Genomic DNA, 17,871 nt, shown 5'->3' on the forward strand with positions numbered 1-17,871 from the left:
GCAATTACTTTGGGAATAGGCAGGCTGCAGACCTTGTCAAGACGTTCACAGGTGGGATCATGTCCACAGTCCCTTCGGTCCTCCATCTCCCCATATTGCGGGGAAGCCTGTCATCATTCATGCGAATCATCCACGATGTTCCGGGGAAAAGTTTTGTCTGGTATTGACAGAGGTCGCTGACCGCCAGCCATCACAGCTTCTGGCCGACACCATTCAAAATGCAAAACATCCTACAACACCCGACCTGCCGTCTCAACCCCTGAATGGAAAGCACCTGACGAGCCTAGTTTTCCTTCTTCTGTGCTGGCCATGTTGACCTGTTGTTTCGAACATCTTTGGGGATCAGCTGATCATGGGTTTTCAGAAACGCATTGGTACTGACATTTTGCACCTTCAAAAGCCACTCGCAATAGGGAATGCTACGATAATGAGACCGACGCCAGTGAAGCAAGCCGGCTCCGTCACTTTCCATGTGGACCCCAAACATCAGTCCTCCACTCAAAGATCTCGATATTTCCAATTTGAGCTCAGTCGGCAGATCGAGCAGGCCGGAAACACGATTCCGGGGGTAACTGCCCCACGCCATAGTCGTTGGTGGAGCCTCTGATGGGTCCACAGTCCGTGTTCCGGCCCCGAGAACGGATCCACCTTTCTCCGCCTTGACGGGCGCTAAAACCCCGACCTTTGCTCTCGGCGTGGGGGCCAATGCGGAGGGTTCTCCTCGTGAGATCTTCCTCTCCGTCATCACCAACCCACGTTGACAAAACAGCTTCATGGCACTGACCACCTGATCCGGACAAAAACACGACCGTAGTCTAGATCTCCAAAGGCAGTGTTCAAGTTGCGTGAATGGCCTCATAGTCTCTGGTACTCTGACACGGCCGTTCTATTTCCCACCGGTCAACAATCCAAGGACCCATCCATCCATTCATCCATCCATTGATACCAAACCCTTTAGAAAAAATAACACGGATCGAACGCAACGTTGACCAATGAGGGCTCATTATGTAATACGCCTATCGCAGCAAACCACGATAACAAATCGGGCAACAGATGATTCAGACTGTCAGCCGGCCCCCTCATTCTGCGGGGCTGAGTTATCCGTAATCTCTTTTCATTTTGGAATCACCTGACAGCGTGTGAATATGCGCGTTCGTGATGCGGGGAGTTTGGATCGTATGTGTGAGAACCGCGTCTCGCGTTCTGTCAATAGCGTGGCTCATCTACTGCCTGTCCTAACCCTGCACGCCTTTCGAGATACACGGTGCATGAACTCCACGAGACATCTAAAGTATTACGGGAGTTACACAAACACCAAGCCTCTTCCTCCGTCCAAACGCCTTGAAATGTGTGTGATGAATGTTACCTCAATCGGGGGTGCGGCATGATGACAATAATAAGTAAGACGGGAAAGCGGGGTTAGTTGTGGTAAACGAAGCTGACATTCATCTGCAAGCGGGCAGGCCGTCGGCTGACGCTGCTGCCTAGAATAGGTGGTGCCTGCCCTTAGCTCTTGGTGTTTTAAATTTGAGGTTCCTTTGCTATCGTAGGGTAGATGCCCGACGGTAAAGCTTTGGGGAATATTAATCAAGGCAGTTGCGCCTGTTCTTTTGAAATGTAGAGGTGAAGAGAAAGCGAGTTAGTATTGAACTTGATTCCCAAACTTTCCATCCTCTGCAGTCTTGCTTGAAACCCCCTTTCTCTCCCCTCCATCACCAACTTCAATATCAATCAATCAATTACAAACCCAGCCCACCATCATGTCCTCCTCCCAGGAAAAACCCCTCAAATCCTACCGTGGCAACTGCCACTGCGGCGCCTTCATCTTTACCCTCCTCGTTCCGGAAATCACCACTGTTATGTACTGCAACTGCTCCAACTGCCGCAAAAAGGGCTACCTCTGGTTGATTCCCGACACGACCAAAGGCCACAAGTTTGAAGTGGTCAAGGACGAGGGAAAACTGACCGAATATGTGGCGGGCCCGAAGGGAACGAAGTACAAGTTCTGTAAGGTGTGCGGGACGGGAGTTTGTGCTATCTATAAGAAGGAGCAGGAGGAGTCTGGGAAGGAAGGGCAGGGGGTATTGGTGAATGTGAGGGCGCTGCAGGAGTTGAAGATCTGGGATTTGGAGGTTAAGGAGTGAGTTTGAAGACCTTACTTACCCTCTGACAAGACTGGATTGGAGGGACTGTTGACTGACATGATGCATCGATCCGCGGCAGATTCGACGGCAAAAGCATCCCGCCCCCATACCAACCCGCCCCCTTTGACGGTCCCGAACCCACGGCCCAAGTCGAAAACGGCGTCGTCTACCATGGCTCTTGCCATTGCGGCGCCGTGAAAGTGGCCGTCAAGACTAAAGGGCCGCTGGACAAGACGTACAAGGAGAGGGTTATTGACTGCAATTGTAGTGTTTGCCAGCGGGTACGTTTTCTCAAACCCGTTTCTTCACCTTTCTCCTTTTCTCTCCTTTTTCTTCTCTCCCTCTCCCTCTCTTTCTTTTCTCTTCCCACCCACTGACCCGTTCTTCCCACATCCATATCTCACCACGCTAACTCATTACCAAACAGGGCGGCTACATCTGGATCTACCCCTCCTCCTCCCAGCAACTCTCCTTCACTCCGCAATCCCGGGCGAACCTAACCTCGTACGCCTGCATCTCCAAGCTTATGTGCAAGACCTTTTGCAAGACGTGCGGCGTGCACCTAACCAACGAGTTTAACTCGGCCGCGACCGAGGAAGAGATCGGGGCCGCCATGAAAGGAGAGAATGGGGACATTGTGATGAGTTGGATCAAGAGTGTTTTTCCGATTAATATCAGGTGCTTGGACCGGTGCCCTGGGGATGATAATTGGGAATTTGATAAGTGTGTGAGGGAGTTGAAGGTGGAGAAGGGAGATGGATGGGGGAAGATTCAGCCGGGGTATGTGAATCCGTAAAAGGTTATGGATGTTCTCATGGTAGACTGTATGTTTCGTAGATGACGATTAACTCTTCATGAGGATCTACTGAGACCTTTGACTTTGGGTGTCGAGTTTGGAGCGGAAACTCTGAACCCTTGAATAGGTAGGCCAGAAGGAGGAAGATTATGCTGAAAAGAAACATGCGAACAACTTCTTGCTACACTCCTCCGAAACCAAACAACGTACCTGCCAAAAGACAAGTAGTAAAAACGGACTGGATCATGACAACCCAGCAAGCTGAACAATCTTGGACGTCACCACCAACTTTGTCGAGATTTATGACAGATTGCCTAGATATTTCGTTCCTGAAAAGGGGGTAATCTGTCAAAGTGAAAGATAGGTAGCTGGAGGCAATTGCAACTGTATTCGGTTTACTAGTGGTTAGTTGCGTAGGTTGGCAGTTACTTTCACTTTTAGGGGAGCGCCTGGATAATTCCATTAGGGAAGAAGCCAAATAAAGACAGACTACCTACCCTGACTATAGATCGGACACAAGAAGGATGGGAGGAATATGACAATAGGAATATGAGAGGGTTGTCATCTTCAGGCACCTATCCTATGGTAAACCCACACTTCCAAAATCTGATTTTTCACCTAGAAACGACGGGATCAAGCTGAAAACAGGAGATGTAGGTATTACCCATGTCAAATAAGCTTATCTAGCGAGTCATCACACCCGGTGCTGACCGCCAGCTTTTGATTTACATCGAATCGAATCGATGCCTTTGAGGCTTCCGGCGGTTGTTAACCGTGCTTGCCGCCCGTGTAACTGAACAGAATGCTGTGATCAACGGCCAAACTAGAAAAAAAAAAAAAAAAAAAAAAAAAAAAAAAAAAAAAAAAAAAAAAAAACCCCTTTAGGTCAGCCAGACCCGACAATGAGGTTTGATAAACCTCAGAATCCCTAGACTCCATGCCTGCCATGCCACCATGCCAAAATACTATACATGAACTGAGAAAAACATAAAAAATGTTCTGTACGGACCAGACCGGACCCAAAGATGTAGCGGTCGTATGTCCTGTGCTGTAGTCTTGTATATGTGGGAGTCCAGTCCCAGTCCCAGTGCCAGTTTCCGAAGTCCCAAACCAAACGCCGTTACAGATTGTGAAAGCTCATCAATCCCGACCCAAGAAGTGTTGAAGAAAAAAAAAAAAAAAAAAAAAAAAAAAAAAAAAAAAAAAAACGAAACTTGTCGCCGTCATGCGCACGCTCGCCCGTCCGCTCGCTCGCTCATCGTAATAATCAAATCATTAACCACCATCAAATCCAAACCCATTATCCTCCTATTCCTCCAAGGTGCATCCAGCCTTAGTTCCCATCACTCCCCACAACAAAATCATCCCCCTTCCTCTCCCTCTCCCTCAACCCCCTTCTTCCTCTTCTTACTCGGCCTCCGCTCACTCTTCGTACTACCACTCCTACTATTCCATCCCCCTTCTCCTTCAACCCAATGTCCCTTCTCAATCATATGCTGCCGCAAATTATCCGGGCGGTTCTTATACTTACTCTTGCAACCGGGAAACTTGCAGGGGTAGATCTTGTCCGGCTGGTCGCTGTGCTTGACCTTCATGTGCTTGGCCATGCTGCCTTTGAACCAGCGGGGGTTGCCGTCGGGACGGTAGTCGCAGAGGTGGCATTGGGGTGGGTGTTGGGGGTCAGAGTCGGGCTTTTGGGTTTGATCAGTAGTGCTGGCTGGGGCTTGGTCTTCGGAAGGTATTTCCCCAAGGTGAGAAGCTTGTTTTTGCTGCTGCTGTTGTTGTTGTTGGCGGTGTTGCTGTGGTTGTTGTAATTGTTGTGGTTGTTGCGGTCCGAAAGTAGCTGTGGAACTGGCGACGTGGAAGCTATGTAGAGCTTCGGGAGGAGTAAGTGTCATTGTTGGTACGGAGAATTTGCGGTGTGCTTCCGTTGAGACCTTGCCGATATCCGTGTGGTCCTTTAGGAAACGGGCTAGCTCGTCTTGGTGTCCTTCGGTGGTGGTAACTGTGGAATGATTTTGAGGAATATCGAACCCCGATATCACGGATTCGATGACTGATATACCGAGTTGGTGGTATACAGCACGATCGTCGACGCTTCCAAAATACTTGAGGTAGACCTCGTCGCACAGTTCCCAGACTTTAGGGACGTAATCACTGTAATAGCGACTCGCGGGCATGGACTCCTGATGCCTTCATTAGCATGACTTGTTGTCGTGACTGATAAGAAATCATTAGGGGAACACTTACCTTTCCAGCATGAAGAACTTCGATCTCAAGTCGTCTACCAGAGAAGATGACCCCGTTGTTGACCTTGTTGCAGATTTCAGAAAGCTTTCCTTTGAGTAGTTGCAAATCCTCGTTGTATTTGACCAGTTCACATAGCATCTTCGTGACATCCGATGTGAATCCGTGGTTTCTGGAAAACATAAGGACTTCTTGGTGCTTCCTATGGAGTTCCGAGTTATTGATATCGAGTGAGTGCGATGGTTGGCCGAAGACAATGCAGCTTTCGAGTTCTGTAACAATCTGTTGTTAGTTTCTGATTATTGGTACAATAAACATCATCACTTACCATCCAAAAACCGGCATCCTGCAACCAGGAGGGTGTCAGAATGGGTGCTACTTATATCTATGCGAGCAGTGGGAGCTTTGCCTTTCAGACTAGATGATCTGCTCAAAGGCACAACAGAGGACTTTGCACGAAAGTTACCGAGATCCCCAGGCGTGATACCCGATGGTTCCAGAATGTGATAAACCAATTGGCGGTACACGGTCCCTTCTTCTTCTTGAAGTAGATTCTCGTAGGCCAGAGACTGGAAGAACAATCCCTTCGCGTCATGTTCCATGTGTTCCTGCCGAGTGACAAAGTTGAAAGCATATATGACGTGTATTAAACACAGAAAATCCATTGATGACGAAGGCTGCTCCCCTTGAAGCATTTGCTGGAGTGTTTGTAAACCTGTAAGCGCAATCTCTTTACATGGCATTGTTCGGAGTTTGTTGGCCAAGTGGTTATCCGGAATATCTTGGATTGCTTGTCTTGACGCAGATAAATGTTCCTGGATAAGATCCCAGGCTGATATTATCATCGTCTCGACCTCGGGGTTGCAGATGTTATCATTGTGAACTTCCATTTGCTCAGGCTCGACTATGTCCATAGGGTCATCTGCTGTCAGGTCAAGCTGAGCTGGATATGTCGAGTCTGCCGATGGCATCTCCAGGGGAAAAAGGAGATTATCCGGCATTGGCGGAACATGAATTTCTGCCGGGAGTTCAGCTGGTCCATCAAGGATGTTGGGGAACGGCGCATTGTAAAATGTTTCAACAGCCTCGTTAAACTCCTCGGTCATCTTGGTATGGTTGACTGACCAAGCCACGTCAGAGCTTAGTCCTTCGCTGTAATCCGTTACCGGGGACACCAGCGTCGAACTCATGGTGGTAAAAATGGTATCCGCACTTGCATTGGACCTGACGGATGACTGAGGAGATAGACCGTGCCTGCGAGAAGGGACTACGGCAGGCCTGGAATTGTGCCGCTGTGGGAGACGGCGTCCCGCTAGACCCTGAGTGTTGACTTGAAGGCTCGGCCTACTCTGACTGCTGCGCCCTGAGGCATCGTCCGGTAAGGTACAGGGGAATGGTGATGCTGAGTGGGAAGCCCCTGAGCCTTCCCAGTTCATCCCCATGAAACTTTGATAAGATGAGAGAAGCGGATGGGAGGGTTCGGTACATTCGAGCTCGGAAATCCCCTCGGACGTCTCAGGTATCCCGGGCAAGGTCTGGGACGAGATGAGCACCATGGATGGAGCGGGTACCATAAGTGCCTGCGGGTCGACACCGGCTTCCAGTCCTGTCTCGGGATTGTTATGGATGGTGGCCACCTCCACTGAGTCGATTTCATATCTCATCACCGATTCCAGTTCGGTAGGTTGAGTTTGCATCATGATCGGCTGATCAACCGAGGCAGCGCTCAGGAATTCGTAAGGCGGCGGCGCACTGGAGTCATGGTCAACATCGAATCCGGAATCCTGACTCCGCTTGGATTTGTGACCTAATCCGTGGAAGAACTTCTTGGCCATGAACAACATTTTCCTCCTCTTAGATGGATGGCTGAGACATCGCTTGCACTTGACGTCGTCAAAGCGCTCGACCCGGCTATGCTGAGGACACCAGTACTCTCCGGTCGAAAGAAACCTGCAGTTGACCAGGTGCTTTAGCATTGACTCGTGGTCGCTCAGCAGTAGCTGGCACTTGTGGAGTGGACATTTCGAACGTTCTTCGTCTTTTAGAGTTGGACATAGGTTGCGGTTTACTGCAGCCCATATGATAAATCTGGCCTGGGCACAGTCCTGGCGGAGAGTTTCTTGGGTCCTGTAATGCACACTTAGCCTCAGACTTACCCGAGAATATAATATGGCGGGGCCAAGAGAGAAGAAAACATACACACACGACAGTTCCTCACGATGCTGCTGATACGTGTGTTGATACTCGGGTTGCTGTGGCTGTGGTTGTGGTTGTTGTTGTTGTTGTTGTTGTTGTTGTTGTGGAGGTACCAGGCTCGGGTCCAAAATGGGATGAAAGGGAGAAGCATGGACCCCATAGGGCTGATATAAGCTTTGTGAATCCCCACCGATCTGATGTTGGCTTGGATGATATGACGATAGCGTTCTTGTTGTAGACGACGTGTATCCAGTGATGAAGGAGGTCAAGGAGAAGGAGTCGTCATCAAGAAGAGACGGCGCCTGCTTCTTAGCGTCCATCTTCCCAGGTGCGTGTACGGATGTCTTGCAGGACAAAGGTAGGTAGGTAGGTAGGCAAGTAAAGTAGGTACAACAGCAGCAACGAGGATCCCTGATGGCGGTGCCAGGAACGATACTCTGTAGCAAAGTGAAAGAACAGACGACACAGGCACGGTCATCTGAGAAATCATTCGCCACACATTGTTTGTTTTAATGCAGACTGGATCGCGAGCAGGGGCATTGGCCAGAGGAAGTGAGATTGTGAAAGAAGAGCCGGATCAACGGGATTACGCGATGGCGCGCGGGTCGTGGTTGAGGTCCTAGAAAACTAGAGCTTCGGTATTCACGGCCTGTGGCGGACAGGGTAAGCAAGTGAGAGCCTAGCTAATGGAAAGCCAGCTCAGCAAAGTGAGGTTGTCGGCCAGTGGTACGCCATTCTTCTTAGGACTTTGCGGTTGGCGAGCCGGGGTCACTCGTAGGACTTGGGGAGTTGAGTTGCTCTGGACTCTCTGCTGGGGCTGGACCGTCTGTAAGAGCAACTCTGACTGGCTCAACTGGTCACTAGCCACACATTTTGGTCGGCCTGGTCACCTTGAATCTGTCCCTGGCTGCAGATTGAGGGCGGTGACAGGCCCAGCCCAGCAGAAGGAGACGGCGGATTGGCTGCCTCTTTGAAGATGTTGTCTTGGTTCAGTTGTGATGGGAGGATGGATGTTCAACTGGCATGGCTTGGCCGGCACTTGAGTGCAGATGGCATCATGATCATTGACAGGCACCACAGCTGACAAGACTGTTGCAAGTGATCTTGGCAGGCACGCACTCACTGTTCGTAACGTGGGACAATGCCATGGTCCCTTCTGTCCCTCGTGGGTAAGGCCAGTTGCCATTCCCTATTTTCGCTCTCGCAGTCTCAGTTTAGTCGAAATCGGCGTCAAGGCACAGTTGGATGGACAAAAGTCCTTTGAAAATGCGTGCGTAGGTAGGAACGCGTGATCATGCAGGGTGATCTGCCTTGTTAACTCGTTGCCTGCCGGAAAACAAAGTAAGGCTGTTTGCAAGGCAGCATCGGCCCTTCATCTTGTCGAGACCCTTTTGGTCCATGTTCAGCTGGGATTGATATGAAGTCCTGTCGTACAAGAACTGCGCTGAGCGCTGATAGGCATATCATCACCACTTTCGTGCCGTGCCCAAGTCCTGCATCCCGGAATTTGCTGACGATAAAGACGCGATAAGGAACATGGATTTCATGCGTGCCGGCAGTTAATGATTGATGATAAAGGCGATTGATTATTGGGTGCTCGGCCTTTCCGCGAGTTGGTAACGAAGTGAAATTGGCGTCATGGTGAAAACTACGGGTGTCGCGCGAGTTCCCTTCCACGAGACGACGGGAGAGAGCGGGTCACTTGCCCCACAGGGACAGACCTAGGTCCCGGGCCAGGCGGGGCAGTCACGGCGCCGGCCGAGCATCCACAGCCCCTTGACTCCACATTTTGGCGTGGAGACCGGGCCGGACCCGACAAGAATCAACTTGTTGTACCGTCACCTCGACTTTCCCCGCCCCCCTTATCATTTCATCGAGCATCGGCAGTATGATACCTCATGGTCTACGTACTTGATACAGCATTCTGATTATTTTTTTCTTCCGTGGTCGATGAAGGTGATACTGCAGCAAGACACACCTCTTTGACAACCTTTCTTATCTTCTTGAATTCCCCGCGGACGGAACTGCCGACGGCGAGGGACGAGAGCGGCGGCTTCACTCACCAGGACGAGCAGGTCAATATCGACAAAGACCATCCCTCATACCGGAAGTATACTCTTTACATATCGTACGCACTCGTATGAGCAAGTTTCGATATACAACCTTGCGATGAATCCAAAACAAAGCTGACGCTGACGCCGGGGTTACTCCATCCTTGCGAGATGTTTTACATGAGGCAAGCGATGCACGCTGTGTTTGAGATTGGGTGCACCAGAGGGACAGGCCGTGACAGGGGAGCCGTCTGCCTTGATAGTGGGGTTCAACAGCCCGGTGAGGGGTTGATGTTATGGTTGGAGGGACACTTGCCTGCAGCCGCTAACATTGCCAAAATCAACGACAGGACGGTCTCAGATACCTCGATGATACCTTGAGATCGCAGAGAATGCAACCCACCAACATCGCTCAAACTTGCTCAATGCTGTGTCCCAAAGTGTCGACATCATCCCTATCGATACTACCAGCAGATATTCCTTTGGGATCCGAATTCTCGGAACACAGGATATGGCGGCTACCTCAAGCCACACACACCTCACCCACGCCATGGTTCTACGCTATCAGCAAACCCCCCAACACGGGCTGTATCGCTATCACGATCACGGGCACCCAACACCCAACACCCGAACAACCCCTCTTTCGCAAAAATCCCTAGTGACAGAAACTACTATCTTCAGCACATTTACATGACAACTTATTCTACAGCCAGCTTTGGCAATTCCTCTGGACCCCTCCGCTTCACTCTGCAATGAACTAACTGATCGAGCGTCGTCATCCTGATCGTCTGTCCATGTCCCGATGTGCCGTTCATCATGATCTGCTCCCTTTTCCCTCGGGTTTCGAAACAGACTCTCAGACCACTGAGAGCAGCCAACGAGACGAGCAACAAAAGGCGAAACATGCTACCATAGCATCAGCCAAACCTCGCTGCCCATCCATACCAGTCCAAGTTTGGAACTGTCACACTGGACCCCCCACATTGTCTCACACCAACCAGTTCTAAGTTTCTCACTCGGCTTCGTTTATTCGATTTTGCCGCCAGTTCGGCAAACTTGACGGCACACGACCCAGACATTTTGAGCATGCGCTTGGCAGACTGACTGACTTGCAGGAGAGACGAAGAGAGGTTGTTTTACATCGAAACCATTGGCCGGTGTGTCTCGGTCTTATCGCGCCATCGAACATGGAAGCCATGCAGATGCAGTTTCGTGGGAGAGCAGAGAGACGGCCAGACGGGTGACATCGATCGCTTCCGTCGTTTGTTGGTTCCCAACCACTGACCAAAACTCTGGGATCTTTGTCTGGACATGCAACGATAAACAAGCTCTGCACGTTCCAGACACTGCAGCCATCCTCAAGAAGGCCTGATAGCCTGTCAGTCGCAGGGAGCTCAAAGGTTTCTGCGTACACCACCTCCTTGCCTTGTGGAGATCCCGTCACGGGTCACTTATACATGAGGTGATGGCCGTCAAGCGTCAACGGATCGGCCTATATATGTCATGTAGAACATGTCTAGCGCGTCGCTGCGGGCTATCGCGGGATTGATATAACATACATACATACATACATACATACATACATACATACGTACATAAGACACTTGCTGTCGTCATCCAGTCTGCATCTGCTTCAGAAGTTTAAACAAAAAACAAAAACAAAAAAAGACCAGCCCAGCCCTCGCGAAACTCCATTCATGACCCCAAGACGGATGGACTCCATTCAAATTTCTCCTCAAAGGATCCACCCGCACAAAACCCACACCATCTCCAGAATGTCCAGGTGAGTTTTAAGGTTAAGGGATCCCTGAGACAAAGCCCGACACACATTTCACTGCCCGATATCTGTCTTGCCTTTGGGTCTAAACTTTGTCCTTCGTCCTCTCCCATGTTTTGGCACATTTTGCTTGATTATACTTGTCGACCCAGGGACGGCCAAAGGCATTGAATGTGGACACCCTCAACAAAGGCCCTGACGGCTGCTAATACATACCCTGAATTGCCAACGCTATAGGAACACGGCCTCTAGCTCGGTTCACTGCCGGCCTCCGCTCAGATTGCCTCCGCAGTCGCATCCCAGCAGCATCAATACGCCTCGACAGCGCTCCAATAACATGGACGGCTCCAACCACATGTCATCCAGCATCACGGAGCTCGATTTGAGCAAATGCCACCCGCGGATGGTTGACAGGATCAATGCCGTACCCGGACTCAAGACCAGTGCTGGTAAGCAAACATTTCTTCATTTTCTCTCTTTCCGCAGCATCACGAGCATCCGTCTTCCATTAGGCCGGAGTTCGAAATGCCCCTTTCGCTTGTGTCGGGTTTTGTTCTTCTTGGCGCCGAAAAATTTCTGCTTGGGCCTGGATTTCTTGGCTTGGATTCGGGGGTCCGGCCTGAGGTCCGTTCAACAGGGGACAATTCCGGGGGCGGCGGGGCCCGATACCCCGGTCCGTTCATCGGCCAAGACACCACGAGAGTGCGACTCAGCCCGTCAACGAGACACGTGCTTCACTTCCCGATTTCAACACGTCGATATCCAAAGTCAACAATCATGGACCTGTTCCCAAAGCGTCAATTGAACTTGAATCTTATTCTTAGATTCATTCCCACGTGGCCCAAAGCTTGACCTCTCATAATCGTCCACTGTCGCTCCGCTGATTGCCTCCTTCGGAACCGTCATGTACCATCACTTAGATCTCTCGACATTTCTTCGAATTCTTCTCAGCTAAATATATTCCAAGTTTGTTATCGTCAATTCTAACATTGCCAATCACCAGCTTTCTTCACCTTCCTCCGCGCCAACCTCGTTCTCCCTCACTCCGGGCTCTCCTCCAACCCCTCCACTCCCTACCTAGAGCCCTACGTTCCTCCACCACTACCGCCGCTATCCCGCTCACCATCTTCCTCCTCATCCTCATCTTCAACCACCAAATCCTCCAAATCAAGATCCAAGTCAACCACCATGACATCAACACCACCAACGGTCGCCGCCAGCGGTGCCGAAAACCTCGACGACATCCCCCCTCTCACCCTCGACATCCTCACCACCCGCCCCGCCAAGACCGACGCCCTGAAACTCATCGCCGACTCCATCGCCCAACAGCGTCAACAAGCCTCTTACCACCTCATCACCCACCCTGCCTGTCTTTCCGCGCTTTCCGCCGCCCTGGCTCTGGTCTACCAATTCGGCATTGCCCGCGCCTCCCCCCAACATCAAGACTGGGGCACAACAGCCATGCTTCTCTCTGGAGTAGTCATGACCTATCTGATGACCATCAGGTACTTTACTTCAGGTTACATCAAGCTAGCTGAATCCCTATCTTGGGATTGGTTACTCAATCCGTCGGCGGCGGACGGCAACAGCCCAGCCACGGAAGAAGAAGAAGACATTGTCCTCGGCACCTATTATGGCACCGAGCTCATCGGCGCCCTCGTCCTCCGTCTCGAACCACCCACTTCCTCTCGCTCCTCCTCACCCACCGCAAACAGACAGCGGAAATCCCACTCCCGCCACAACTCCTTCTCCGCAAAGACCAAGTCCCTCAAGGGCGGGAGGGGCGTAATCCGCGCGTGGACGACTAAGCTCAGATACAGAGGCAGGGGCGTGGGCAGGGATATGTTGGTTGAAGCGGTTAGGCTGACGAGAGAGAAATGCGGAAAGGAGGCAGAGGTCGGGTTCGCGGCCGAGCATGCAAATGCTAACTGTGGCGAGGTGTTGCCCGAGTGGTTTTGTGGTGGGTTTAGAAAGGGGGAGAGGAGGGCCGCGAGGTGTTTGGAGGGCGTTGTTGCTGAATACAAGCGGTAATTGGATCCAGATTGGAGAGAATGTTAGGCGGGGATGGATGTTTTGTCTACTTCGAGAAAGATTTCGTGGAGGTCGGTTACTGAGTTGCTCGTTGTCGTGGTTGGACGAACCTTCATGGTATGGTACCGACCAGCAAGGGTAATTCAGGGGGATATGTCCACGCGCTCTAATGGGTTGGAAGCAGTTTTTCTTTCATTACGATAATACCTACCTACAGGCGTTCACCGGGGTGGTTGTTTGTTCTTTCTCGCATGTTTTCTGTTTTCGCTTTACGCCCAAAATCCTCCGGTCTTTCTAACCTTTCTTCTTTCGAGATACCACTTAGATTTTGTACACGGATATGGATGAGCCAAGGTGCTCGTGGTAGCACAACTCGATGGCGGCTGATGTCACAATTGGATAGGAGAAAAAGATACCCTCGTTCTAGATAATAATAAAACATGAGTGCTATAAACCTCACACCATGCGTTGTTGATGTGTTCAAGCAATTCATTTGGTTCCTTACTTTGTCTACACATAACTCCATACCAATGCTTCATGCCTCCCCATCCCCATCCCCCCATAACCTTCCCATTTCCTTCCCCCTCCCCGCGCGCATCTCACATCTACAACAACTCATCCCTCCACGGAATCGAATCCTGTGCCCCGAGCCTCTCCACCGTCTTCGCCGCCGCCTTATTCGCCTTCCTTACCGCGCCCTCGATATCAAACTGTTCCCCCTTTTTGGCAGCAATCACCACCTCCAGCGCATACATTCCGACAAACGTATCACCCGCCGCCGTGGTATCCACCACCTTGGCCTTCTCCGCCTTGATCAATCCCTTTTTGCTTCCCCCCTCACCACCAGTCATGAAGAAAACTCCCCGTCCACCCAAAGTGACAATCACCGTCTTGACCCCCTTTTCCAAAAACACCTTGCCCACTTTCTCCAGCCCTTCCTCCGTGTCGAGCACCGACTCCTCCAACCCGCTAAGAATAGCCGCCTCCGTCTCATTCACCACCAAGTGCGCCAGCCCGTCAAACGCCTCATCCGGCAAGGGGACCGCCGGCGCCGGGTTCAGCAAGACCTGCACCCCATTCTGCTTGGCCGTCTTGAGCGCCTGCAGCACCGTAGGCACAGGGATCTCGAGCTGCATGATGAGCAAATCCGGCTTTTCGGGCGCACCACTGCTACTGAGGTGTGCAACCTCGGAAACGTGCTCGGGCTGGAGGAAATGGTTCGCCTCGGGACTCAAGATGATGCGGTTCTGGCCCGTCGGCTCGTCCACCACAATCATGGCCATGCCCGTCTTGGCTCCGGGAGAATCCAGAACTCGCACGCCCGAGACGTCGACGCCGTGTTTGGCAAGGTTTTCTTTGAGCAGGGAACCATAAGAGTCGGCGCCGACTGTGCCAAGCATGGTAATGTGAGCGGTTTCTTCGGAGGAAGAAGAAGAAGAAGAAGAAGAAGAAGAAGAGGAAATGTGGGAGCGGGATAACTTGGCGCAGGCGACGGCTTGGTTGGCCCCCTTTCCACCGGGGGAGACGGCGACGGAGTTGGCGGTCATGGTTTCTCCTGGCAGCGGGTGGTGGGAGACGTAGGCTACCAGGTCTATGTTTAGGGAGCCTAGGACTGTGATTCTGGGGGTGGAGGTGGAGGTAGTCATTTTGTCGGCTGTGCACTTCTTTCTCGTGCCGTTAAGTTGAGCTTGAGCTGTGGTAATTTGTGATAGAGATGGTGGTGGTGGTTCGGTGATTTGATGGTGATGCCAAGCTTGGTGTTGAGGGGTCCTGTTTGCTATGCGGGGAAGCGTCGGCGGTGAGGTGACTTTCCCGGCGCAAAAAGTACAAATTTGAGAAATTGGGGGATGAAGATCAACTTCACGGTAAAGGTTCAAAGGTAAGTAAAAGGTTTCGAAGTTACTTTGTATGACTTCGGTAGAAGAAAGGAAAAAGAAGAATTCGCAAGAAGCTATTGGGCCGGGAAGCTAAAAAGGTGACGTCTGAATTGGGAAGGTGGTCTGGCGCTCACCGAACTTTAGGGGACGTTTAACCGGCGGTATCCGCCTAGAGCCAGGGCACTGCAACGACGAACAGAACGAAACTGTTGATAATCACTTGGCACCGAGCTTCATGATACTCACGTAACTTACTATGCAGTAGATAGCTCCTCAAGAAACTATGCACCTCTGCGGAGACTACCCTAACAAGCACAACAAGCTGGACGTTCTCACAAACGAAGGGTATCTCCATTCGAAGGAATCGCTGCAACAGTAAGACATAGACCAAACCTCCATCAGACATCAGATAACCTATTTAACAATCATCCAGCTCAACTATGACAAGCAATTGACTTTACCAATCGACCTTTGTCCATACAACCCTTATATACTTGGAAGCCTGATCGTCACAGCCCCATCACCAATCCTAAAAAAACAACGATGCATACCTTCTATCCCAGTTCATTCGTGAATGCCCTATAAGCCAGAGACAAGTGCCAGACCCACAAACGCCTCATCATGACATGAAGAACCCATCCGTTCACAAATGAGCAAAACACACGCAAAATTTGTCATAAGAAAGCCCCTTCCGTCTTTTCCCCAATTCGAAACATTTCTGAATACGGATTTAACCAAAGCAACTGGGGTATCATCGCGAATACACCATTCCTTGCTTTTTGTATGTGTAGGGGGTGACATATGTGACTGACGAGTAGTGACCGCCTGGGACAGCCGAGAGATCGTGAGGTAGTGCGAATTTATGCTTTATACTGTCGATCGGGTGGCATGTGATGGCTGATGTTGATCGGTGTCAATCCTCTTGCAAGCACAGGCACCACAGCAGGGGCTGGTGCGGCCAAAGGCGCATGTTTTGAACTCGAAAACCCCGACATCGTCGCATCTGCCGTAGCCGCCGCCTTTGCTGACATATTCGCCATAACCTGGGGATCATTTTGGGCCAGGTAGTTGTCGAGGGTTGACTTCGAGATACTCTAGTCCGAATCGTCGTTATCGCCGCCGCGATTACCGCTGCGGCCTTGTTCGCCACCCTGGGCGAGGGCGCGACGGTGGGCGCCGCGCGCAGGAGGCTCCCACGTCTCGGGGTCAAAGCCGTAGATGGGTTTGCCAATGCGACGAAGGGCGAAAATCACCTTTTCTCCTATTAGCTTACCGTTGTTTCCGCTGATACTTGCCATGTCCCGTGGCCCTCGAGGGTGCTGATGCTACTTACGTCCGTTACGGTGACCGTCTTCGCGTGCCTGTGCTCTGTGTACGTGACACAGTCGCGCAGGATCTGTTATAGGTCTAAGTTAGTAGTGTAACTCTGGTAGCTGAGAGGAAGAGATGGAGGCGTTGGGAGGCATACCATCTGAAGTCTTTCCTTCAGTGCTGCCCTGATTTCATCGTAGATGCCGGCAGAGATACGCTTGACACCGCCACGACGGGCTAAACGTCTGCAAATATGTTAGTTACATACTCTTCTTCCGAAAATGTTTGGACCGCTTTATGAAAGGGAAATAACTGATGATGCTGAAGGGAAGGTGGGCTAGTATGTAAATAGGCCTTCAAGTTTCAAGACAAAGCTTGTCAGGAGCATGTAAAGATAGGCTGATGAATGCATCCCAAAATAGCAGCGGTGGAGGTATCACATCAAGAGTAACCTGATGCAGGTATGAAGTCTTTCTGACCCATCAAGAGGCACGATGTGTAAAATGGAATACAACGTGAAATACCAATACCAAAGTGCAGGGTAGACAAATCCATGGCAGCAACGGCCCACTGAGATGCATCGACAGCATTTGACGACCAAAAGAGAACCTGACACGGATTTGACAAAAGGATGAAGCAGAGAATAGATCCCAACGAAACTGAAGACATTCAAAGGATCAAAACAGAACAAGAGACAACGTAAATCCAGTCTCGCACAGTACGTACCGAATAGCAGGCTTGGCTGAAGCACACAGAGCATGAATGCATCAGTAAACCGTTGTTTCTCGATTGAGGATAATGAGCTGAAGGGGTTCGAAGAAGCGCGCTCCACCTTCACTCTCATCCGAAGATAGATGAGGATGGTAATGGAAGCGGCGTCGTGTCTAGCGACAGAATTGTCCCACATGTAACACAACGCGCTGATGGTTGATGTGCTCAATCGTAGGTGGTTGTAGGCTGTGGAAACTCACTGATGCCGCGAATAGTATCTTTGATGATTTTTCTGTTTCCCAAATGTGAAATCCGTTAGCGAGTGCATATTGTATATTTGGGTGAATGTGTTTCATTTTCGGTCTTTCTTCCTTCCTTTCTTTCTTTCTTTTTTTTTTTTTTGGTTTTTTTTTTTTTGCCTGGTGACGGTGTATCGTGTATCGTCGTCCACATGAATGCTTCCTCGAACTTGTCAAGACGCTGGTGCTAGGCGCTGAGGTAGGTCATGCTCTCGGGCGCATGGCCGCGTTCAACTGAAGTCGACGTACCTGTGGCGCTTGATGCCCACGCCGCCCTGGCCCTTGCCCTTCCCACTCGCGCCGCTCAAGACGGACTTACCGCTCACTGAGTGGCGGTGCTTCAGTCCCGAAGGACCGCCGCGAGAGGGTATGGTCGGCGGCATTATATCGGGTGTTGAAATTTAAGCCGCGTTGTGTTGAGAGTAAACAAC

The 17,871-nt window shown here is 50.9% G+C and overlaps 5 protein-coding genes across 5 annotated transcripts; 2 read left to right on the plus strand and 3 right to left on the minus strand.

The window, feature by feature from the left end:
* Positions 1-1,531: 1,531 nt before the first annotated feature.
* On the plus strand, positions 1,532-3,290 carry B0T23DRAFT_344603 (Mss4-like protein). The gene is made up of 3 exons (XM_062835945.1): positions 1,532-2,140; positions 2,224-2,425; positions 2,572-3,290. The coding sequence occupies exons 1-3, from the start codon at positions 1,761-1,763 to the stop codon at positions 2,938-2,940; spliced, it is 951 nt and encodes a 316-aa protein (XP_062690254.1). The 5' UTR covers positions 1,532-1,760; the 3' UTR covers positions 2,941-3,290.
* A 983-nt stretch (positions 3,291-4,273) lies between these two features.
* B0T23DRAFT_364685 (uncharacterized protein) lies at positions 4,274-8,103 on the minus strand (the record flags this gene model as incomplete). The annotated part of the gene is made up of 5 exons (XM_062836350.1): positions 7,387-8,103; positions 5,516-7,314; positions 5,191-5,459; positions 4,332-5,126; positions 4,274-4,309 (listed from the first exon to the last, which is right to left on the minus strand). Exons 1-5 carry the CDS (start codon positions 7,701-7,703, stop codon positions 4,274-4,276), a joined length of 3,216 nt encoding a protein of 1,071 aa, XP_062690255.1. The 5' UTR covers positions 7,704-8,103.
* Positions 8,104-11,209: 3,106 nt separating this feature from the next.
* B0T23DRAFT_398775 (uncharacterized protein) lies at positions 11,210-13,242 on the plus strand (the record flags this gene model as incomplete). The annotated part of the gene is made up of 3 exons (XM_062838383.1): positions 11,210-11,217; positions 11,449-11,660; positions 12,215-13,242. The coding sequence occupies 3 exons, from the start codon at positions 11,210-11,212 to the stop codon at positions 13,240-13,242; spliced, it is 1,248 nt and encodes a 415-aa protein (XP_062690256.1).
* Positions 13,243-13,828: 586 nt separating this feature from the next.
* On the minus strand, positions 13,829-15,203 carry B0T23DRAFT_387351 (Ribokinase-like protein). Its single transcript, XM_062837680.1, has one exon. It carries the CDS (start codon positions 14,886-14,888, stop codon positions 13,848-13,850), a length of 1,041 nt encoding a protein of 346 aa, XP_062690257.1. The 5' UTR covers positions 14,889-15,203; the 3' UTR covers positions 13,829-13,847.
* A 1,010-nt stretch (positions 15,204-16,213) lies between these two features.
* On the minus strand, positions 16,214-17,823 carry B0T23DRAFT_322751 (uncharacterized protein; the record flags this gene model as incomplete). The annotated part of the gene is made up of 6 exons (XM_062835320.1): positions 16,214-16,380; positions 16,453-16,487; positions 16,699-16,784; positions 17,157-17,233; positions 17,402-17,433; positions 17,690-17,823. The coding sequence occupies 6 exons, from the start codon at positions 17,821-17,823 to the stop codon at positions 16,214-16,216; spliced, it is 531 nt and encodes a 176-aa protein (XP_062690258.1).
* Positions 17,824-17,871: the final 48 nt, after the last annotated feature.

The sequence above is a fragment of the Neurospora hispaniola genome, assembly GCF_033458365.1.
Source record: "Neurospora hispaniola strain FGSC 10403 chromosome Unknown B0T23scaffold_7, whole genome shotgun sequence".
Taxonomy (NCBI): Eukaryota; Fungi; Ascomycota; class Sordariomycetes; order Sordariales; family Sordariaceae; genus Neurospora; species Neurospora hispaniola.

Bases quoted from the DNA above. Each gene is read 5' to 3' on its own strand.
- B0T23DRAFT_387351 (XM_062837680.1), bottom strand. From the start codon at position 14,888: ATGACTACCTCCACCTCCACCCCCAGAATCACAGTCCTAGGCTCCCTA.
- B0T23DRAFT_344603 (XM_062835945.1), top strand. From the start codon at position 1,761: ATGTCCTCCTCCCAGGAAAAACCCCTCAAATCCTACCGTGGCAACTGC. The intron at 2,141-2,223 runs GTGAGTTTGAAG...GATCCGCGGCAG, and splicing joins TGGGATTTGGAGGTTAAGGA to ATTCGACGGCAAAAGCATCC. The intron at 2,426-2,571 runs GTACGTTTTCTC...ATTACCAAACAG, and splicing joins ATTGTAGTGTTTGCCAGCGG to GGCGGCTACATCTGGATCTA.